Source organism: Podarcis melisellensis (genome assembly GCF_964234715.1).
Source record: "Podarcis melisellensis genome assembly, chromosome: 6".
Classification (NCBI taxonomy): Eukaryota; Metazoa; Chordata; class Lepidosauria; order Squamata; family Lacertidae; genus Podarcis; species Podarcis melisellensis.
In genome coordinates, this window is record NC_138538.1 from 62224132 (window position 1) to 62248432 (window position 24301).

At 41.1% G+C, this 24301-nt stretch overlaps 2 protein-coding genes across 5 annotated transcripts in view; one reads left to right on the forward strand and one right to left on the reverse strand.

Annotated features, from left to right (window-relative positions):
• Positions 1 to 6152, reverse strand: part of WLS (Wnt ligand secretion mediator) — a 71856-nt gene extending 65704 nt beyond the window's left edge. The window contains exon 1 of the mRNA XM_081915831.1: positions 6033 to 6152. The gene's annotated coding sequence lies outside the window, so the exon portion shown is untranslated. The remainder of the gene's footprint in view (positions 1 to 6032) is intronic.
• Positions 6035 to 24200, forward strand: LOC309372298 (methylcrotonoyl-CoA carboxylase beta chain, mitochondrial-like). 4 transcript variants are annotated; one of them, XM_081915793.1, is made up of 13 exons: positions 6035 to 6178; positions 7997 to 8314; positions 9282 to 9478; positions 11735 to 11913; positions 12304 to 12384; positions 13196 to 13374; positions 14495 to 14687; positions 16323 to 16414; positions 19163 to 19319; positions 20484 to 20606; positions 21242 to 21390; positions 21678 to 21759; positions 22899 to 24200. In XM_081915793.1, exons 2-13 carry the CDS (start codon positions 8001 to 8003, stop codon positions 22986 to 22988), a joined length of 1836 nt encoding a protein of 611 aa, XP_081771919.1. In that variant the 5' UTR covers positions 6035 to 6178; positions 7997 to 8000; the 3' UTR covers positions 22989 to 24200. The 4 variants fall into 4 exon arrangements, with proteins under 4 accessions (XP_081771919.1, XP_081771918.1, XP_081771920.1 ...); XM_081915792.1 differs by having other exon boundaries at positions 6073 to 6199; XM_081915794.1 differs by lacking the exon at positions 6035 to 6178 and adding an exon at positions 6234 to 6601.
• Positions 24201 to 24301: the final 101 nt, after the last annotated feature.

Genomic DNA, 24301 nt, shown 5'->3' on the forward strand with positions numbered 1-24301 from the left:
CGAATCCCTGCGGCGGGGTGCGCTCCCGCTGCTCGGTCCCAGCGCCTGCCAACCTAGCAGTTCGAAAGCACCTCCGGGTGCAAGTAGATAAATAGGGACCGCTTACCAGCGGGAAGGTAAACGGCGTTTCCGTGTGTGGCTCTGGCTCGCCAGAGCAGCAATGTCACGCTGACCACGTGACCCGGAAGTGTCTCCGGACAGCGCTGGCCCCTGGCCTCTTAAGTGAGATGGGCGCACAACCCCAGAGTCTGTCAAGACTGGCCCGTACGGGCAGGGGTACCTTTACCTTTACTATTGATAACAGTGTTGCCTCCAGGATGAAAGAGTAGCACAACTGACGCTGTTAATTAAACTGAAATATGTTAATGGGAAATACAACATTAAGAAGAACTCTGATGTAAAACTTGTAAGCATCAGAAAGAAGAGAAATATTTATATAAAATATCCACATGCCAGTGGGTTGGTTATCCAGATGAAAAGAGATGGTGTTATTTTAGTTGACTCTCAGGGGGTCTTGAGAATTGTATGGTAGTTGCCCCAAATATAGGAACTGCTGCTATTCAAAGGATGTAGTATATCTAATGCCTAACGTCTTCCAGCTGTGGCAAGAAAACAAAACAAAAGCTGACAGAAGAGAGACGTATTCCTCTTTAACGCACCCCATATTTGCTTTGCCTCTCCTGTTTGAAAAAAACTTTACTCTGTCAGCCCTAACCCAAGACAACTAAGCACTCTTCATACTTCATGACTGGACAAGACAGCACCCAAACGGTACAAAATAAAAGGCCTTCAATATCATTCTAATAACTCACTATCAAAGACTATCAACCATTAGTCACTGCTCAATTAGCCTGCTATATTATTTAATTTTCAGGAAAGCTCTTTAGTGACTAAGCTACTGCATATTCACTTCTGGGTCTATTTAAAGGGGCAAAAAGGATTCCAGAGGAAATAATTAAGCTCCAGTGCTATTCATTAATCAGATAAGCCATCTTCCCTACATAGCTAACGAGTTATGAGTTTGTAGTCTTTCAGACAGTACTCCTATTAATGTGTGCTTCTCCCTTGTACATATTTTTACAAGTTACCGGTATACTGACAGTAAGAATGAACAGAGTCTGTTCATTCATTTTATCCAGCATAATACTGTTGTGCAATGAAGGTACCAATTATGCCTTTTCCCTGCTGAGTTCACAAAAACTTTTTGCTAGTATGCAGTTGAATCTCACCCACAACACAGCAACAATATAGAAGCAGACTAAGTAAAATTGTAAGAAATTCTATGCCAATTACTTAGCAAGTCATGGAGACCTCTACAGGACAATTAATGAAATGCAAGTTGGATTGAAAAATTCTGCCATAATGTGTCTCTTTTTCCTTTGGGAGTATGAAATTTTCATCTGGCCAAACCTCAGCCATCCAAAACTTAATCTTGTGTACAACTTTAGTATGTTGTATTCTAACACCTGCAAATTCAACTCATTTGTAGGTATGGTTACAGATAGGTAGCCGTGTTGGTCTGCCATAGTCAAAACAAAAAAAATTCCTTCCAGTAGCACCTTAAAGACCAACTAAGTTAGTGCATGCACACAAAAGCTCATACCAAGAACTAACTTAGTTGGTCTTTAAGGTGCTACTGGAAGGAATTTTTTTTGTTTTCATTTGTAGGTATGTTCTTTTGCTGTCATTATAATCCTCTAATAGTAAACTCAGCTGGAGAGTACAGAGAATATTGTAAAAAAACCCAAACCTGAACCACTAAGAAAGAAAGAGGGAGGTATCAGCGTGCTATGGGAACTCCATGGTTTGCTGATTTGTTTTTTAAAAACTTTATTATTATTACTTTATTAAATCTGTATACTGCCCTTCACCCATAGATCTCCGGGGGGGGGGCGGGGTAGGAGAGAGGCAAAGCTTAAGTTCTTTTATTTCGTGTATGCTTGGCTTTTTTCTGTCAGCGTCACTTGGGGACATTCTCTTTCTATTCGCTTGTAATGTTTCCTTGGTGGTGAGAGAGGCTGGGGTGGCCTAGGGTGTGGCTGATCGTCTTTGGCTGGCCGCAGTGGGATTTGTTGGTGCGTGGGTGAGAGGGGGTTGTCAGGTTAAGTTAGCCATATTGAATCGTATGCTGTCAGTGGGTTATGAGCTCTTTCTAGTGTGAGTGGGCATTGTTATCTTGGAAGAGGTTCAGTAGGGCCAGTTCTGGGGTGACTTCTAGTACCTGTTTAGTTATTTTGCTTATTTCTAGTATGACTGCGCACACTCCTTTTCTGACCGGGTCCTCGATTACTTTGTTTGGTGAGATCTGCTGGTTCAGACACAGCATATGTCTGAGGAAGCCCCACATGGGATCATGGGGAGGAGGTGCGAGGGAAAAACTATTGTGACATTGATTTCTTTGGCAACATGGAAGAGCTGTGGTGGGATCCAGAAACGGCAGCCCCCGACCACTTAACTGCTCTCTTCTCCATCAGCTTGGGAGCTTTTTCTGAGACGTTTGTGGGGTATGATAGCATCCTTTGTTGTAGGAGCATCTTTGTCAAGATGCTAACAGATCTGCCTGCCTCCGATCAGTTGTGCTTCAAGGGAAGCTCACCAGTCCTCTGATTCTTTAATATTTTCCAGCCCAGATAGATGTTAACCAAAGGATCTCACAATAGTCATCTCCTTGCAGGAGCAAGTAAGCATAGGAGAGTCAGATGCACCACAAGAGCATATTGGATGGGATGGCTTTCAAATAGGTCTAGACAATTGCATGGAGGAAAGGCGTATCAAAGGCAACTAGCCGTGATGGCTATGCTCAGGCTCCCCTGTTTTAGGGAGCAATGCTTTTGAAAAGCACTTGCTGGAAGCCACAGACACCCCAAATGTGTTTCACTAGGACCTTCCCTCTGCCCCAGTACCGGAGGGTCATCACGTCTCTCCAGGGATTTGGCCAGAACAAAGTATATGTTGGGGAAAGGCTCCCTCCCTGCAAAGAAAATGGAGGAATCAGCAGGCGCCTGGCTCCCAGCCATGCTAGCACCAATCTGGCGCATGAGGGTGGGGGACACAGGAAGGAAGCATTCCTATAGTATAGGGCACTCAACTGGCATTTCCACCTACCTGAACTCTGAGCCTTTCCCCGCTTGTTCTGGACTGCCTCTCTCCTAAGGAAGATGCAAGCTCTTGCTGGAAGCCACTGGTGGGGAGAGTGTTCCTATGATTCCCAAATGTTTCAGAAGCATCATTTTCTTCATTTAGCAGTTTAGCTGCTTGATATAATCATAGCATGGCAGAGTTGGAAGGGATCCCAAGGGTCATCTAGTCAAACCCCCAGCAATGCAAGGATCCTGCCCACAGCCTCCAAACTCCAGCCTTCTGGTTACCATTGCAATTCTGCGTGGTATGGAGAAAGGGGAGAGAGAAATGTGTTGCTTACGCTCTCATAACACTGATATGCGATCCACACCATGCAGCCCTTTCAATAACTAAAGTCTAAAGGGCTGACACATGGAGGATGAAGCAAACTTGTTTTCTCCTGCTCCAGAGGCCCTTAGGGTCTGAAGCAGTGACTCTCCTTCCTTGGAGGTTTTTAAGCAGCGCTTGGATGGACATCAGCCATGGATCATCTAGTTGAGATTCCTTCATTGCAGGAGGTTGGACTAGATGACCCTCGGGGTCCCTTCCAACTCTACAATTCTATGATACTATGTTTTAAAGAGCATCCAACGCGTTTTAAAGCACATGACTTCAAAAGGAGTTTGAATGCAAGGCACTTGAGGGGGGGGTCTGGAGGAGGTGGTTGGGCAACTAACTATTCGGTTTAGGATCAGTAGTCTGGTCGTCATTTTTGTAATAAAGCAGCATATAAGATAAAGAGAATTTAAAGCCATAAGCTCAGGTACACACATCATCCTACAATCATTTAGTGAATCATCCATACAGTCTCCTTTAGTGAGGGTGCAGTATCTAGGATCTGGACCAAACATTGATATTTTTTGCTTTTTCTAGTTTCATAGGTTTGTTCTGGTTCTAATGATGTAATAGGGGTGGGGGCTCTTTTAATACTGGAGGCTGCCACACACTCCTTTTCTTTTTTAAAAAATAATAATTTCCCCTCGTTTTCAAAAGCACATGCATTGTCTCTTTCTCCAGGTTCTTCAGTTACATTTGTTGTGAGACATTGGTGTTATATGCATTATAGGGTTGGGAAGATTCTCAGGGCAGTTCACAATATGAAAATACAATATGAAAAACAAAACAAAAAAATTCATAATAAAACCAAGAACAAAACAGTGGGTCAGTAACATAAGTATAACATGATTGCAGACTCTGTGACCTTAGTCACATCTGTGTGCTGGAAGTCTAGAACTAAGGAGATCTAACTTCAAATGTCCATTAAGCTATAAAACTCAGTCACCATCCCTCCACTTAACATTCCTCACAATTATTCTGTGAAGAGAGGAGAGGAGCCATGAATGCCGCCCTGAGCTGCTGAGAATAACGATTTATCTGGACTAATTAATAAGTCTGCAAAAGATCTGGCAACCTAACTTACACACCCAAACTCCTTCAGTATTTACTGAGCTTGGGCTGTTTTATTCTTTAGCAACCAAGCTTATTCATGGTATACTAAGAGTTTCCTGATCTTTCTTTTTTTGGCAGAATTTTAAAATTTTATTTCAAAATAGAATGCTACCTGGGGAAAAACGTAAGACTGGAAGGAAATGAACAAACATATAAAAGATGAGGCACCACTTCAAATATACCAGTCGATTTGCCATCACTTCAAATATACCAGTCGATTTGCCACTAACTATACACCTGTTTATTATTTTTCATATGTTTGGTTATTTTAAATAACATATGAAAGACAAACTAATAAAATGTGGCAACCTTGTTTCCCCTTGCAATTGGCTCTCAGAATCAACATAAAGCCTTCCAGTGCAACTCCTCAGCCAGATGGAAAGAGGGTTTTCATCCGTTTAAACACTCTCTGTATAAAAAATTCAAAGAATAAATCCAATATGAAATATATTGAGAAACATGTGGGGGTGGGGTGGGAAGGGCAAGTTAGGCAAAGATAGCACAGAGAAGGGATTTGAAAATGTACTGAAATCTACACAGGGAAACAAAATGTCCAGAGCTAAGGTAAAGAGACCGCTGACCCCCTGGACAGTTAGGTCCAGTCGCGGATGACTCTGGGGTTGCAGAACTCATCTCACTTTACTGGCCGAGGGAGCCGGTGTACAGCTTCCGGGTCATGTGGCCAGCATGACTAAGCCGCTTCTGGCGAACCAGAGCAGCACACGGAAACACCGTTTACCTTCCCGCCGGAGTGGTACCTATTTATCTACAGTGGTACCTCAGGTTAAGTACTTAATTCATTCCGGAGGTCTGTTCTTAACCTGAAACTGTTAACCTGAAGCACCACTTTAGCTAATGGGGCCTCCTGCTGCCGCCGCGCCACCGGAGCACGATTTCTGTTCTCACCCTGAAGCAAAGTTCTTAATCCGAAGTACTATTTCTGGGTTAGCGGAGTCTGTAACCTGAAGTGTATGTAACCAGAGGTATCACTGTACTTGCACTCTGATGTACTTTCAAACTGCTAGGTTGGCAGGAGCTGGGACCGAGCAACAGGAGCTCACCCTGTCGCAGGGATTTGAACCGCTGACCTTTTGATCCACAAGCCCTAGGCTCTGTGATTTAACCCACAGCGCCACCTCATTTAAACCATGGAACTCACTTCCACAGGAGGCGGTGATGGCCACCAATCTAGATAGCTTCAAAATGCTTCTGAATAGTAGGTGCTGGGAACCACAGTGGGTGGGTGTGGGGAAGAGGCCCCTTGCGGGATTCCCTACAGGTGTCTAGTTGGCCACCGTGCGAACAGGACGCTGGACTGCATGGCTTTCCTTCTGCACTGCCCGCTCGCTGTACTCGAGGAACAGGCGTGAGGAAGCGCCCGCGAGAGACTCGCTCAGCACGTGCCGTTAACGGGGCAGGGGGAAGCGCGTGAAGAAAACGGGCATGCGCACTCCCACACTTACCAGGGGACAGGCGTTGGCTTCCGCCCTTACGAGAGAGAAAGAGAGAGACGCCGAGGGGGCGGAGCCCGTCCTGGACGCGGAGGACGCTTTACGTACTGAAGCGGAGCCGGGGACTTCTGGGAAAAGGCAAGAGTTGAAAGAAAACGGTAACTTCGAACTTTCCTTCGGTGTGTCCCGAAGCGGGCGGCGGGGCGGGTAGAAAACGGCCGTTAGGAAACGGTCGTCGGGTGACGCAGCTGGCGGTGGGCGAACCCAGTCCGGCTGTCGGGTTAACGCCAGAGACGGATAAAAAAAGGAAACAAGGCCTTGGTTTCGCCTAAAGCGAACTTGCCTGTGCAGCTGTTTCCCTCGAAACTCCGGGGCCACCCTTGGGGCCAGAGCTCTGAGGTGTTTCGCGGGGCCTTCGGGAAAGAAAGAGCTTTCTTTTGGGGCCATAACAAGCACGCTCACTTGCCGGGCTCGTTCAGCAGCCGAGACCCGCCAGTTAAAACAAAAACAAAAAGGAGCAAACATGAGGCGGACAGCAATAGTCGAAGCACTAAAAAAAAATCGTCCATCCTCTCCATTAGGTGAAATGAAATGTAGTCAGTGCAATAAAAGCAAGCGACAGTCAAATCAGTTTTGGCCAAGGGCTTGTTGAACGCGCGCTGAGACAAGAAAGCATTCAAGCTCATTGTAATGCAGCTAGAACAAATAAGTTTCCATGAGTTGCATTTATTCCTAATTCTGCATCAGTGCAGTTCAGAATACAACAACCTTTTTAGAAGCAAAGAGATGAAGCAGACACAGAAGGAATAGCAGCCTTGCCTATCCTGTTGTTCTTCAGGGGTAGTACAACTCCCATCAGCCTAAGCCAGCATTTAGCGAATGATCAGGGAAGATGGGAGTTGTAGCCCCAAACATCTGCTCTCTGTTGCAGAAGGCTGCTGGTGCACCCTAAATGGACTCCCAGGGTTTGTCATGCTGCAAAATAATTCCGTACTTTTTTTATAGCTGGTTGAGGTTTAATTTCAGCCCATCACTTTACAAAATAAAGTTGACCTGTTAATGGCTTAATTTAGCTGACAGGCTACAAACCTGTGCCCACTTAACCTGAGAGTAAAGGTGTAGTACTAACTCCCAGATACACTACATCTTAATTTCTCCTAAATTCTGCATGGTGGCTTCCTCCTAGTTACTGTGTTGTTGCACTGTTATAACTGAAATGGCATTCCTTTTTTGTGTGTGACCCTGGTCCCTTCCTTGGCATAGGGAATTTTTTGCTAATGCCTGGGTTTTGGCAGTCAGAAGATTCAAATACCAGCCTCAGGGAAGCACTGGAGTCTCCTAACCACTGAGCTTTGGAATTAGCTGTTTTGGATGGGGTGCTGTGAGATTTCCTGGCACAGTGCTCATGTATTATGTGTGGAATGGGTTCAATCACATCATCATGGTATTAATGCTGTTACCACAGGATGATTGATCTCTTTTTGCATTGTAAGTGTATCATTGTGAATATGTAATTGGTGGTTGGCAAGAGCTTTTTTCTAGTGCTTTTACTGTGCTATTGATCTTGCTGCTGGTAGAGTATAGCATCCCAACTAGCGGCAGTGGTGTCCAAACTTTTTTCAAAGTGGGCCAGATTTGATGAAGTGAAGGGCTGTGGGGGCCGACCAAAGTTAGGCCCCCGAAACAGACTTTGGACATGCCTGGTGTAAGGTATAAAGGTGGACCCAAGAATTATCCTTCCTTTCAGTTAAATTCTTTAACTGTTGAAGTGAAATGAAATTAACTAGCAGAGATTTTGCTTCAAGGAAAGTTTTTGTGTACTTGCCTCCATACAGCATTGAAAATGATAACTGAAATGTTCTAGCTGTATGCCACATTTTATCTTGGGAGGGCTATTGGTTTATTTTTGTATGAATTCAGGCATGATATGAGATATGCATTTAAAAAAATAAGTAATATGTTATTTATGATTCTAGGATCATGTGGATCGCTCTCACCATGCTCTCCAGGTGTTTACGACACCCCTGCTCTTCATTATTCCAAACTTCCAAGAGCATATGTCAGGAAGTTGGCATAGGCAGACAGCAAATATGGAGTCTCCGGAGATGCAAGGATGGAACAAAATGCACCAGTATGGTTCCACATAACACGCTACATTCCTCCTCTATGAGCTTCAAAATAAACAATAAACATAACCATACAAAAAACTTTCCAGTATTAGATGGAAGCATCCCTTCCCTGTGTAGACACGTAGTTGAAGGCAATGCAAGAAACAGTGAGATCTGCATTCAGAGGTAACTAATTTTTTAAAAAAATATTTCTACAGCATTAGTCCCTTGATTCAACAGTTTTGAGTAAGCTATGCATTTTTAGGGTCTTGCAAACTAGCCTTACCTTAGGCCAAGATCCAAAATAATTCTGGCTTCAGTTTTTTCCTTAATCAGTTTGCTGAATTCAATTATCTATAAACTTGAAAACTGTTACAAGATATTTCTTCTGCCTCCTGAAAGGTTTAGAATGATTTCTCAACTTATATACGTACCTGCATATGTCTTGTGAAGATTTTTGTTTTCACAAGTTGGGTAGGTGCTTTAGCACTTTTGGAGTAATGTTAGCTCATTTAAAAAGGCATCTAGCAAGTTGATACCATAAATGTTATCTGTGTTATATGCTTTACAAATTTTTGAAAATGTCATAAAACCTGTCCCTCATTTCACTTTGAATGCAAAGATATATATGAGTCATATCTTCCTAAGAGTTTTCAATTAATCATGATTCACAGATAAAGAGAGGAAAGTGACTCACTACTTGTACGTATTGGTCCTGAAGAAAAAAATGGCAGCAGCCCAAAGGGCTTTATTCAAAACTAGTAGAGCAAGCTGAAAGAAAACTCATGAAAATGAGTATTTTGCATTAGTTATTTTAGTTTAACTTTAGTTTAGTTTTGTTTTAAGTCTGTACTTAAATCTCTAGTCACAGTTCCATGAAGCAAATGTTTTCATGTTTTTCCAGGATCAAGGTTATGTCTATGTCATACAAGGTTCCCCCTAATTTGACATGTGAACTCATGTATGTGTCCAGTTTAAATTCATATTTTTTTGTTGTTGCTGAATTTTGAATAATACAGTCACAATATTTCCCCACAAGTATGATGGCAGTGTTGTTAATGTGTGTGTTGGATTAACTTGTTCTTAAGGTACTTTTGTCTTTGGCAACAGAAGTTGGTTTTCAGTTCCATTGAGCTTTTCATTTTGATATCAGGTATTCTGAGTTGCTTGTGAAGGTCAGTAAAGGAGGAGGAAAAAATGCAATATTGCGCCACACTCAGAAGAACAAAAAGTTGCTTGTTCGTGAACGCTTAAAGATGCTTCTTGATGATGAAAGTTTCCTTGAGCTCTCCCCTTTTGCAGGCCTTGATATGCCTTATGGTGATGTTCCTGCAGCAGGATGTCTCACTGGTAGGTTTTGCGTAAGGGATTTTTTAAAAGATAAATTGCAATATAATAAATCTGCATGCACTTAATCAGTTCATGCCAATTGATAGTGTGGCCTGCCGCTGCCAATAAATAACAAAATCTATTCCATCTGTGCTATGCCTGTTGGAAGATGCAATAGTGAAGACAGAATGAGAGGGAGACATTAGAGTGCCTTTAAGCTACCTTTTTGACAACCGGAAGCAAATGTTTGGGATCAGGTTTGGGTTTGGTGCACATCAGATAAGGCTTTCCTAGGTGGGTATTAACGTACAGTAGACTTGTAAATGTGTTTATGGTATCCACCTTACAAGGCAAGAGTCACACTCATAGTTTTTCTTTCATGCTTAAATGTAATGCTTTTTTCTGCATATAGTAACGAAAGATGTCTGAGGGGCACATTATATCTGTTAACTAAATTAAAGTAGAAACTTAGGTGCTCTGGAAAAGACAAAATGGCATGCTCATATCTGCAGTTAGCCTCTTGCCAGCTCTTTTGCCTACCTGCCCTTTGATCCAGTGCAGCAGTGACACATGATGTCAGCAGTGGAAACCAGTCCTCACTAAGCTACACAATTGAGAGATTGATGAAGGACTTATGAGAAAACAATACTTAGAATTTAAGTAGTGGCCCTGAAGTTGGTAGGAAAGCTGTTCATTTGTGTTTTCCCATAGTGGTTATGTGTGTAGTACATATTATGGTGTCATCTATCTGGGATGTGTAAAATTAACCTCAATTCTTTTGCAGCATGGACACAAGGTTTAATGAGTTAAATTGATAAATTAATCAACTAAAGCCTCAGTCAATTAATTGGTTAGGCTGTGATTTAGAAAACACTTGTTCTGAGGATGTTTTGGATTCTTGTCTGTGGAGCAGGAATGAAAAAAGTATTAAAGCTGGTCTTTAAATCTAATATCTCAAGCTGAAATATTGATAATACTGTATGTACATTTGATAGATTATCATCTGATTTTAACTGATCAGTGCAATCCATACCCAACCTTATACCAGATGTGGGGTTGGATTGAGCAGAGACACCCTTCAGCTCAGTTAACTGGTTGCCAGACATTCAAGTAGATAGAAGGCTTGCTGGTAGTATTCACACTTTCAGAGCCCAACAGAAGACTTCAAAATACAGGGGTTGGGATCCAGACCTTGAGCTGGCCCAGGGATCAGGCCCAGTTGTCCTGCCTCCTCTGCTTCTATTGCAACCACCATGAGCAGCAGGCCTGGGAATGTAGTGGTGGCTCCTCTTTTAGCAGTGGGGAGGAATTAGGATTGCAGCCTTTATTTAATTGGTTGAAAGAATTAATTTGTTCAGGACAGAAAGAATCAATTCTGTGACAACAAACAAAGCAATAAGGAGATTCTACACTGAGCTTATAGGATGGGTCAGCAAACTTTTTCAGGAGGGGGCTGGTCCACTGTCCCTCAGACCTTGTCGGGGGCCAGACCCACCGCCTCCTGAAAGCAACCCCCCCTCCCAAAAGGGCCCCCCACCTATGCCACTCACACCACAGCCGCCGACGCTGCCTTGTCTTCGGTAGCATCAGTGTCCTCTGTCTTGGTGGGGCACAGAGCCCATGCTGCTGGCCTGGGCGGCGGAGGCAGCCTCCACGCCACTGCTGCTTCCTTCCCGCTCGGCCACTTCCTCCTGCTCGGCCGCCTCAGCGGGAAGGAAGGGGCGGTGCCCAGAGGCGCCTGCAGCTTCTGATTGGCTGAAGGAGCTTCCTGCAGCCAATCAGAAGCCATGCCGCATCGCGGAAGTCAGTCTCCGTGCGGCGAGGCCTCTGTGCTGCACCTATTTAGCGCGGGGACTGACCAAGCGGGTGGCAGGGTTTGCAAGGTTCACGGGCCGGATTAAGGAGCCCAGTGCGCCGTATCCGGCCCACGGGCCTTAGTTTGACAACCTCTGTTATAGGATCTTTTGATAAACAAGTAATTTTATCTGCATGTATTGAAAAATGTCACCATAGGATACCTTATCAGCTGAGTCACTTCTTAGTTCCACAACTGTTCTCATTGACTACACATGTTCAAAGTCTAGCAGCATTGTAAGTAAAAGAGGATGCAGTTGAGCTGCATTCTTTCTGAGTTCCTTAGCATTTTAATATGCTACAAAAGACCTCTCTAGCATATTTATGTACTTAATTGCCTTACTTTATGATCCAGTTACAAAATATTCCAATGTGGATAATTCATACTGTTTGTAAAATGTAATGATAATATCATTGTTGCAGGTATTGGAAAAATCTGTGGAGTCTGGTGTGTCTTCATGGCAAATGATGCAACTGTGAAAGGTGGGACCATTTATCCTATTTCAGTGAAGAAACAACTGAGAGCTCAAGAAATAGCAATTAAAAATAGACTTCCATCGGTTTACCTTGTGGACAGTGGGGGAGCATTCTTGCCACTTCAGGTAAAAGACATGTTCTATGAAACCGGTTGATTTAATTTGCTTAAAATTATTCCCTTGGACTTGTTTTATCGTTAGCTTTCAAGTCTGTATCCTAAAAATATTGTATACTTGAAAAATAGTCAAGGTAACAAAGTCAAAGCCAGTTTGCCATTGAACTGTCAATGAATTAACCATGTCAAAGAAAGATGAGTTGTATAAAATTACTGCACAGAATATACGTGGGGGTTTGGGGGGAACCCCAAAAAAGAAAATACAGATTTCCAGGAAAATAATGATTCTTTCAGTATGCTAAAAACAAAATTTGAAAAAGAAAGAGGCAGAACAACCGCATAGAACATAGGCTTTGTAACTTTTGAATTTTTACTGTATTTCCTGCCTCTGTATTATTAGGCAGAGTTGTTTCCTGACCAATTCCATGGAGGCCGAGTTTTCTACAACGAGGCTGTGATGTCTGCATTGAAAATCCCTCAGGTATAATATTGGGAAGAAATCTCTGCATTAAAAATGCATTTCCAAGTAGTATATAGTTAATAAGTAAAAGAATGCACTGCTGAGGAAAGCAGTTCATAGTGTTTTGGAAGTGTCATCCAGCAGTTTAAATTTTGCATTTGTTGCACAAGGAATAGGTCCACTATGATCAGAAACCATTTATGGTAGATAATCATTGGCCATTACATTCATATCTTAAATATCTGGCCATAGTTAGTCATTAACTTCTAGCATTAAACCCCTGTCAGTACTTTCATCTCATTTGATTCAACAGACTAGAGAAAGATAGCCAGTGGGTCACATTCTGAAACATTCCTTCTAAATTCTCTTCACATCATGAACACTGTGGGTCCCTGAATAATCTGAGCTGGTTACCCTTCCCTTTGCAACATGTCACACAGGCATGATACTACTACCTCTTCTCACTGGTGATAACACTAGGGCAGGTTCTGCCCACCTCAAAAAATGTAGGTGTGGAGAGAACTTGCTGTAAAAACCCCCAACCCTGACAAGCTGTCACAAATCATAATACAGATTTTGTATCTGAGGTATGACCTGCACATTCTTTCCTTGCTTAAGTAAGGATTATATATTATTGCTGTACAATATAAAATTAAGTCTGAGATATTTGATACTGCTCTCTGAAATAAAACTCCTGACTCCTTTTTCCTGTGGAATTTTTCAATATAATCATATGCTTGATAACTTTTCCTGGAAATTTACAACATAAAATTAAATATTTCCTCATCTTTGTTCTTTTTTTCTTACCCAGCTATCTTGGTGTGTCCTCTAGGTGGCAGTTGTGTGTGGTTCTTGTACTGCAGGAGGTGCTTATGTTCCTACCATGGCAGAGGAAACAGCCATTGTAGATAAAATTGGCACAATGTTTCTCGCTGGGCCCCCTTTAGTTAAAGCTGCCACAGGAGAAGATATTCATCCTGAGGCACTGGGAGGAGCCAACCTGCATGCTAAGTAGGTATAATATTTGTTCCTGAGCTCTTAATGTTGATTGAATGATACCTTTAGTCCTAGTTTTTCTAGGTATAATCTCATTTTTAAAAAATGCCTGCAAATGTCAGAAGCATCCAGAAACAAAAAAGTGCTGCATTATTTGCACTTAGTTGGCCCATATCTATTTCTGGGTCGAAAATCACCCCTCAACATACAACATTTGTTTGTTTATATCCTGTTCTTTCAGCACAAGTACTGCGCATTTTACATTAAAATGAGGGAGGAACAAAACCAAATAGCAAACCGTACAACCCACTTCTAGAAAAAGGAAGTGCTGGAGCTCACTAAGAACACCTCCTTTGTTCTCTTAGAATGGCAGTGGTGCCCACCTGAGAGGCGTGGGACTGAGTTTCTGTGAGTTCTGGCTGGAAAAAAAGCCCTGGTACCACCGATTCTTATTTTCACAGCAAGAATCAGAATACAAAAAGCCAGACAGCATCACTGCACTATAGGCCTGATTGGAAAGGTGTGCTTTCACACCACACTAAAATCTTAAGAAGAAAGCCAACCTTATCTCAGAGCGGAGTGGTGGTCCACAGATGGAGTGCTGCAACCAAGAAGACCTTCCTTTGCATCACTGCCCCATGCCCTATGCTTGGTAGAGGGTTTGTGAGAAGCTGCTAAAATCCTCAACACATCTGAAGCCATAGGCCAGCAAATAATGGGAGAGGTACTCCTTCAAGTACTTGGGACCCAGTGAAATTTGAATTGGGAACAAGTGCAGTTTGTGCAGAACAAGTGTTATGTGGCACCATTCACAGCCCTGGCACCTGCATTCTGCAGTAGCAATAGTTTCTGTCTAGAGCACATTGTGCTACTCTAAACATGAGAATTCATGAGGAAAATTAATAGCACTCCTCATTCGGTACAGTTAATGCAAATTGATATTACAGTCTCACCAGCTTTAATATATTTTTTGTAAGAAATTATCTTGTCTGAGGCACGTGATTTCCAATCACTTGAAAGACAGAAGATAAATATAAGGAATCATTTATTTTACTGTTAGTAGCAATGTTTTCTGATCATGTTTGTTGCCTTGAATTTTATCTGTTGCCAAATATTTGTAAATTATTTTTCTCAGGGTCAGTGGCTGTGTTGACCATTTTGCATCTTCAGAAAAAGAAGCATATGAATGTGTTAGAAATATTATTTCAACACTCAATTATGAAATTCCTACAGAAGAAACTGTAGAGTATGACAGTCCCTTGTACAGTGCTGATGAGCTTCTGGGGCTTGCACCACAAGATTATAGCTACACTCTACATATAAAATTGGTAAGGAAAATGTTTGTTGCAATCTGAAGTTAGGCTACTTGATATAAATCCCATTGACTTTAGTAGGCTTAAAAAATAAACAGTGTGACAGTATAGTTAACAGTGGTTGAACTACAAATCCTGTGGCTCAGTTTTCTTGGATCATTTATGTAAATTGGTGAAAACAAAAAAAATCCTGTAAGCACTTTAAGGACTAACAAATTTATTATTGGATAAGCTTTTGAGAGAATCCACTTCATTGCATGAAGTGCGACCCTCAGTTGGCAGCACTGTTAATTATGCTTCATGCATCTGTTGAAGTGGATCTTAGTTCATGAAAGCTTACGTTATAATACCTTTGTTAGTCTTTAAGGGGCTTTCAAGACTTTTTGTTGTTCACAGCCAACAAACACAGCTACTTCTCTGAAAGTTGTCCATTTCTGTTTGCTTTTAGAAGTACTTCCAGAGATGATACTGTGTTGAGGTGCTGAGTTGAAAAGGTAGATCAAGGGTTAATTTGAGTATTTCAAATGGTCTACTCCTTTATGTATGCATAGTCGAGGCCATGGTTTGTAGTTGGTTGTTATTTCTCATAAAACTCAGGAAGAGGTGTGAGAAGTATTCACCATATTCTTCATGAATCAAAAAGCCTTATTAGTCTGAGTATTTACTTCTACTTAGTTTTTATTAGCAGTAAGACTGTCCTACTCTTTCCCTCCTCCAGCTTAATGGAGATGCCTGATCACAGGATGTACTTCATTCCAGATTTAGGGTGCTACTGCCAAGAATACCTTGCTCTGGATGCCAGTTAACAGGATCTCTCTTGATATAAGAACAAGTAATAGGACCTGCCCAGCAGATCTCAGGTCATGGACAAGATAGTATTGAGAGAGGTGTTTTTTCAGGTATTCATGCCCCAAGCTATTTGACTTTATATGCCATATTGATGATGGCATACAAAGCCATAAATAGCTTGGGGCATAAACTGGGCTGAGAGACAACTAGACAGGCAACGCAACTGCATTGTAAGCAGTGTTGTATGCTCCTGAGTTATCATATTTGTCAGTTTTCGTGCTGCAACATTTTGCTGTAGTCTCTGAACCATCTTCCAAGGGTAGCCCTACTACTGTAATGGTAGTCAACTTGGGAAGTTACTACAGCCTGGATTACTGTGATCAGGCTAGCTCCATTAGGCTGTAGCTGTTGAACCCACTGGAATAATAGAATCGTAGAGTTGGAAGGGACCACGAGGGTCATCTAGTCTAACCCCCTGCAATGCAGTGATCTTTTGCTCAACATGGTGCTCAAACCTATGACCCTGAGATTAAGAGTCTTATGCCCTACCAATACCTACTTAAATCATAAAATTTTAGCTTTGGATGTACAGTCGGTATCTAAACAAGTAAAACAATTTTGAATGTTAAAGTTTACAATTTTGTGATCTAACATAGAGTAGTACCTGACTCAATCATAGTTGAAGTAGACTCATTGAAATCATTGGATTTAATTTCAGTGTGTCTACTCTTAGTATGACTTAGTCAGATATCATCCATTATCTTAGAATATTGAGCCATAATTGGAGACAGAAGACATGATTTTTTCCCCCAGCAAGCTATCTGCTATTGATTTTTCATTTCTCTTGACAATATTTTATAGATCCTGAGTCGGATGATAGATGGCAGCAGGTTCCAGGAATTCAAAGCTAATTATGGAACTACCTTAGTAGCAGGATTTGCCTACGTAGAAGGGTAAGGGAGAAGTTTAAACCAGCGGGCCACATTATTGCAACACTTTTTAATGACTAGTTGTTCAAGCAAATGGTAATTTGATCCCTGTTAGAGTCACTTGAAATTGCAGAATTGAGCTTAGATTTGTTACAGGGATAGAAATGTAGCCATACTATATTATGGCTCCCAGGTTGTTTGGATCACTTATGCAATTGTTTCTACAATGTTACTCTTTTTTGGAAGCCAAGGTGTATAACTGGATTTAAATTTTGTTGGATTCATTGTATTCCAAGTGCTTAGTGCTTACATTTTGGGGTTTTAAATTAACATAGTCTGTACTTAGCCACCTGACTAGACAATCAGCATTGCTGATCAATAGTAAATTGCACCTGTTTTTTTTTTAAAAATCCATTGTATGTGTTTATAGAATTCTTTACAACTGCAGTACATCTGTGAATAAGCCCAGCTGAATTTAGTGGGACTTACTTCTGTGTAGAATCCATATGATTCTACTGTTAGTAATTCTTCTTTTTAAGATTTATCTCTGCTAAATATTTTCATATTTCAACTTAAAAACCATGCAGACAAAATTTCATTTTGGCATCTCAGAGCTCAGAAGAATTATCAGTATCATACTACTAACAAACCACCAGCAATTAAGTTCAGCCAAAGACCTGGTTACATTAAGCAAATTAGCAATTTATTTAATAAACATAGCAATGGCTAGCTTTGGGCCAAGACATATACCGACATCTGAAAGACAATGATCAGCTCTAAAAGATACTGATCAGACCTAATTTAATATAATCTAGTTGATGAGTTTTTTCTAGGATCTTTCCAGAATAGTTGTCTTGCCCAAATAATTTACAATCACATTCTTGCATGAGATCTAATCCTTCTTTCATGTAGAACTTTGATGTGTGGCGAACTTGCATTCCCAACAAACATCAATTTGCTGTTGCTAGAGAAATGTGAGTTCTCAGCTATCACCACCACTCACTAACACCTCGTATACAGTCATACCTCGGGCTGAATGTGCTTCGGGATAAGCATGTTCGAGTTGCGCTCCGCGGCAACCCAGAAGTAACGGAGTGCGTTACTTCCGGGTTTCGCCGCTTGCGTATGCGCAGACGCTCAAAATGACGTCACGCGCATGCGCAGAAGCGCCGAAACATGACCTGCGCAGACGCGCGGACATGGGTTACGTTTGCTTCTAGATGCGAACGGGGCTCTGGAATGGATCCCGTTCGCATCTAGAGGTACCACTGTATGTGCATGTGTGTGCTGGGCACCTGCTAACTAGAGTCCAGCCGCAAAAGCCTCCCCTCACCATTTGTCCATTTTAAAAAATCAAATTTTTAAGGTGGTATGGTTTGTGTATCCAGTGGGAATAGTTACATAAAACATTTCAAACTATTTGATGAAGGGGAAGCACTGGCAAGTCTACCCAAGTCCCTCCATAGCATTGCAACATATACAACGTCTTCAAAACAAAATGTCAGTACGTTGAACAGACTTTCCCCCAACGTGCAGCTCTCTGTGCAGCAGGCCATTGTTCTTATCCATGCTCCTTCTCTGTCCAGTGAGAACTCAATGCCATCCTGTTAGCCTTCCTTGGGCAAGTGCTACACTGTATTTAATATTTTGAAGTAATGGCTTCTTGTGCAGAAAATCCATTTCTGCACATAGCTGCTTAAGTCAAGTCTAGGATCCAGAAGCTAGTAAGTGCTTGTGGTGCAGCCTGAAAGAGCCTGATGAACTGTCACCTTCTGGGTTGTCAGTTGAATGGTTAAGCAGGCCTTATTCTCTAGGGCTGATAATAAGACTGCTTTCACTGACTCTAAGATCACTCAAAACTTTAAAAAGCTCAAATAAATATTTAAAGTCCGTTTTGTAAGTGAAAGAGAAGCCTCTTGTGGCCTAACCTTTTCCATTAATGTTAAGCTTGTCTCTAAGTAGCTCTAGAAAGTGAATTATTTTGGTAGGATTAATAAAGCATGCTGCAGACTCAAACTCATTGATTTCCTCTGAGATGAAAATATGATAGTTGAGATGGTTTGTCTTTTCATCATAATGGAAAATTACACCACAGAGAATATGAACTGTATTTTGCTTCCTGCTGTAAGCAGACTTGAGAACATTAACAAATAAGTTCCATATTAACTACTTATGCAGGATCATTTGTTTATGAAAATGTATGCTTTTGTCACTAAAAGTACAAATTTGCATGACTAATTTGAGCTTTTTCAGCCTTGAATGTCCATAACCAGTACATAATAAGTAACCCATTAGATTGTTGCTTCATACTTTGGCATTGGAACCATGTTTGTCCATACATTCTAAGCTAGCCCACAATCTTGTGTGGACTACAACTGCCATCATTCCCAGCCATCATGGCCAATAGTGAACATGCCTTCCCCTCGCATAAGGGGCTGCCTAGATCCCTCCTAATAATTTATGACAGATCTCTTGCACAAACATTCCCGCTTTTGAGAGTAAGGGAATTTAGACAAGAATTTAGATAAGTAATGTTCCATGCCTGCACTTCGCCCAAACCATATTCTTTTAAATGACTTGTAGCAGCAGATTATTTATTGTAAACATTTCTAAGTATCTTGGGAGTTTTGAAGCAAAAGTAATGCAAATTTGTTGCCTATTTAAGGTGATATTATAAAGTTATAGTACTAAACACATGGAGGGTACTTACTGTGTTGATTTCAATGTTTCTACTACCCTTGTACTATAAAAAGTGTTTTATGTTTTTGTTAGACAGCTAGTTGGAATAGTAGCTAACAACGGTGAGCTGACTCAGGAAGCTTCTCTGAAGGGTTCCCACTTCATACAGCTTTGTAGCCAACGAAACATTCCAATCCTTTTTGTCCTGAATACAGCTCCATGTGCAGCAGAGCCAACCAGTCTCACACAGGTAAAGCAGCTAGTACAGATCACAGTCAAATGGCTCTGAATTAGGGTGTCACGCTTTCAGTTTCAAATGGAAAAAAGTTTTCTCACTGGAAAAGTTTGCCCACTTCCATTCTTCCCTGCAATAACAGATTCCTCTGCATCCAACAGGGGACGGGTTCTCTGAATGTGAAAAGTTTGAAAAATGATTGAGGGGAAATCTCTCCACTTGGTATTTCCCAGGTTTAAGGTAGCTTGTGGGACGCGGGTGGCTGTGGTCTAAACCACCGAGCATAGGGCTTGCTGATCAGAAGGTTGGCGGTTCGAATCCCCGCAATGGGGTGAGCTCTCGTTGCTCGGTCCCTGCTCCAGCCAACATAGCAGTTCGAAAGCACGTCAAAGTCCAAGTAGATAAATAGGTACCGCTCCAGCGGGAAGGTAAACGCCGTTTCCGTGCGCTGCTCTGGTTTCGCCAGAAGCGGCTTAGTCATGCTGGCCCCATGACCTGAAAAACTGTCTGCGGACAACGTCGGCTCCCTCAGCCAGTAAAGCAAAATGAGCGCTGCAACCCCAGAGTCATTCGCGACTGGACTTAACTGTCAGGGGTCCTTTACCTTTTTTTTAAGGTAACTTGTCAGCCAAATTAGGAGTCCAACAAGTTAACATCTGGACACTGCATAAGAAGTGCTGTTGTATACCTAGAAACTGTAATTTCCTTATAATGCAAGCTTCTTTGTTGGGAATTCAGTAGTAATGATTACAATTAACTATATTCTTGCTATGTGAAAAAAATCAGAACTAGCAGATTTCACCATATACAATGAAAAATAATGTTCCCTACAGAGCCCAGTGTTTCCAAGTAGTATACTTTGTTTTTGTGCCTGGAAAATGATGGACTGGCAGTTTTTGAAACTCCTGTTTCCTTTTAGTCTGCATGTGCATAGATGGAGAGCTTTGGTCTCTGTTTTGAAGAGGAACAGACTAGAACAATGAATTTCTAGTGCTGAATCCTGCATCAATTACTACCATCTTCTTTCCCCCCCTTTTACTGTTGGTAGGCAAATTAGTAACTTAAATATTTGTATAAAAGATTTGCAAATCCTTTACATGTTGAGACCAGGAATAAAGGGAACATGTGCATGTAAAAAGTAAAATAAATAACTCTCACCATTCTTTCATTTTAATTCAGGCAGAGGATCACACTAATAGGCTGAAAGCACAAGCATCCATGATGGCTGCAGTTGCTTGTGCTGCTGTTCCCAAGATAACCCTTGTGATTGGTGGCTGCTATGGAAATGAAAGCTATGCTATGGTAGGTTTTTGAACGTAGGATCAGCTTCTCTTTCCTCACCCACATGCTCCTGTCCTAGCTAGTTTCTTAGGGTAAAATTCAACATGGTGCTAAGTCTCTTGTTCCATCAGTGCAAAGATTTCTCCTTGCACAATGGGGCAGATGTTCTTCCCCCTCCTGACCCTGCATCCCCCCCCCCCCAATACTTGGATTGTTACTTACCCAAGGAATAGATTTGTGATGTCATCACGTGGTCACTGGCTTGGGACAAATCTGTTCTAGGTGTTCCCCCAACCCTCTGAAGGGGAGGTTGTGGTGGTGGGAAGAAATGGAAAATGTCCCCTTGTGTAAGCAGAAATCCTTGTGCTTACAAGACATGGTAGTTGAATACCACACTTGAAACTTGATATAACTAAGAATCTCTAGCATGTAGTGAGGAAAATACAGAATTATTGTTGACACAAGTAGACATGGCTCCAAAGGATCAGACTGTATTGAAACCAGAAATTGGTGTTTTAAATTAGATGGACATTATATTTCACAGTTCTTTAATGCCTTCTTAATATGTTTTCCTTGAGTCAATGCTTTGTTCAAGCTGACTTAAATGGTGAGTGTTCATTTCTGAATTTCTCTGGTCTTGTGTTGTCTGTCTTTAGTGTGGAAGATCATTTGATCCAAACTTCCTGTTCCTCTGGCCTAATGCAAGAATAGGCCTTGTGGATTCAAGACATTGCCACACGCTCTCTTCTATTTGGGATGCTGATCGACAAGGAGCAGAAGTAGACTTAAAACTATTAAAGGAAAAGTAGGTGCATTCAACAAAAACCTCAGTGTTATGATTAAATTAATGGTATTGATGTTTCTCTTTGGATTTCAGGGTGCTGCTTCTAATTTTTTAAATAGCTAAAGGAATAATAAATTTTTGGAGTTACTTGTTTTCTATACTAGCGATTATTTTACTTTTTGAAGCAGACTGTTGTCTCTTCAGTTTGGGGGTATTAAAAATGTGCTATATTGTCTTAGTATTCCCCAAAGTACAAAATATCTTTACAAATGCAGATGAAAATTGAAATTTTTCTTTTGTCTTTTAAGACTAGAGGAAGAAAGCAGTGCATTCTACTCTTCTGCCAGACTCTGGGATGATGGTGTAATCCTACCGCAGAGTTCAAGGAAGGTAAGCTTCTTTCTCTAAGTGTATGTCTCTATAAGATGTTCAATATCTCTTCCTCCCCAAGCCTATCTGTTAAAAATGCTGGTTTCTGGTTTTTCCTGTTAAAATAGTATATGGAGGGGAGGGGAAGAAGGCACGTTTCCTTCCCCTGCCTTCCCCCTGGCTGTATGCTTGTTTGTTTATTTGTTTGTTTAAAAAAACCCCTTTAAAAACCCTTTTTTAAAAACAAAAACAAAAACTAATTGAACATTGTGACTTCTGTATTATTTTGGACCAGTTGTGGAGCAAGTTGGTCTGATGGAGGCCTTTTAGATTAGAGCCACAGGGCAGATCAAGGGTAAGGGCGCTTTAGACAGCCCTAGTGATTAGTAAGGGAGTTGGTTGGGCAGACATAATTGAAAGTAAAGGGACCCCTGACCATTAGGTCCAGTTGTGACCAACTCTGGGGTTGCGGTGCTCATCTCACTTTATTGGCCAAGGGAGCCAGCGTACAGCTTCCGGGACATGTGGCCAGCATGACTAAGCCGCTTCTGGCGAACCAGAGCAGCACAGAGAAACGCCATTTACCTTCCTGCTGGAGCGGTACCTATTTATCTACTTGCACTTTGACATACTTTCGACCTATTTATCTACTTGCACTTTGACAACCTTTTGCTAGGTTGGCAGGAGCAGGGACCGAGCAATGGGAGCTCACCCCGTTGCAGGGATTCGAACTGCCGACCTTCTGATCGGCAAGTCCTAGTCTCTGTGGTTTAACCCACAGTGCCACCCGCGTCCCTAGACATAATTGAAACAGAACAGTTATTGGTAGCATACTTTCGGGATGTCATTCTCTCTGAAATAATGGGTAGATGATGTTTTTTCTCTTAATTTACTGCAACAATAAATTGACACAACACATTCACTGCTTGTTTATCTGCTTCCTCCTATATTCCTTTGCTTGCCTTTCCTACAGTTCCTGCTTTACATATTTTTTCATAATTGCTTTTAGCGTCTTCTCCTTTATCATTAGAGTGACCTTCTGATACGTTTTATTCAGCTTCTACAGTAATTGTCAGTTGCATTTGTCTTGTGAATCACTTTAGAATGTTCCAAATACATTAATTGTTGTTGTTGTATTTGTTGTGTGTTTCTTTTGGCAGGTTATTGCGCAATGCTTAAGAATTATGAAACAGCAGAAATACCAGATCATGTCCCTGCAACAGTCTCCTCTTCCTGTCATAAGAATGTAAGCAGGAAAGCCTGCCGGTAAAAAAAATGAATTTGAACATCTGGCTCCCTGGATGTTAAATAGAAACAATTAGTATTTTAATATTGTCATCATGATTTCTTAGTATGAAAATGTTTGATTTCTATATATGTTTATATATCAGTCTTCAATCATGCTTCTATTACTGTCCACACCCAATGATAGGATACTTTAAATTGATGTCTCTTCTGCTGAATATAACCAAACAAGTATTATGGAAATCATTTATTAGCTGATATACCAAGGTTTAAGGTGTGTCAAGTTAATAATTTAAAACAAAACTTAAATAATACAGAAAACAGATTTAACAGCACCAGAAACACCAGAATATACTAACCAGCCAAGCCAAATGCTACTGTTTGCTGTTATATTTTTAAATATTTACTTGTTTTTATCCTGTATTCTGTCAACCACCCTGAGATCCTATGATGAAGGGTGGTATATAAACATAATACATTAAATAATTATTTGCCACCACTTCCAAAAAAAACCAAACCCAAAACGAAGGGGAGCCAATTGATGTAAACACCTTATTTTTAATCTCTGGCAGTTTTTACCTCCCACAGAGTTGGCCCCTGAAATTTGACTATATTAGGTGGTTGAAGCTGCAGGACACAGAGGTGTGTCTTCTAAGTTATGAGGCTCTGATTGTAAAGAGCTTTTCACAAACATTCACAATTTTAATGCAGTTTTTACCTCTGCCTTGAAGGCTCTTCAGGTTGGTGCAATAAAGACTTTTGGATTAATTCTTTCTGGATGTAAGATCATGAATGTGTCATTTTCCCCTCAGAAGTAGGGAAAAAGTTAATATATTTATTGTAATTATTTTTTTAATTTGTTCATAATTGTTGAAAAGTATTAGAATTCAAGACTATATTAAAGAATGCATTCTCACTTTGTTTCAGAAAATATATTTGCTAAGTGACTAACAGTTTCAAAATCTATCCATAATTAAGTTTTGTGTGTGTGTTAAATTGACTTGAGTCTCTTTACCCCCACCCACCTACACAATCATCCATTTGCTTTAAAAGTTTGTGTGTCAGGCTACCGACTCATGAAAGTCTATTTTGCAATTGACAATGCTTCTTTTCAGTTAAATTTATTTGTTGAATGAAAAATACCAAATGCTGACAGTTTCATATACCATTTGTTTCTCTACAGTACAGGAGGATCATAAAAGTATTCTTGAATTCTGTCAATGTGCAGTTCTTTGAAATGTTAAAATACTTCTACAGGTCCTCGGGGCAGATAGTTGAAAGGGTGTAGTTTTTTAAGTACAGTTCGTAGCTGCATCCA

Excerpts from the sequence above, each read along its gene's own strand:
- LOC309372298 (XM_081915793.1), top strand. The coding sequence starts at position 8,001 with ATGTGGATCGCTCTCACCATGCTCTCCAGGTGTTTACGACACCCCTGC. Across the intron at positions 13,375-14,494 it reads GGAGCCAACCTGCATGCTAA|GGTCAGTGGCTGTGTTGACC; the intron begins GTAGGTATAATA and ends TATTTTTCTCAG. Across the intron at positions 16,415-19,162 it reads GGATTTGCCTACGTAGAAGG|ACAGCTAGTTGGAATAGTAG; the intron begins GTAAGGGAGAAG and ends TGTTTTTGTTAG.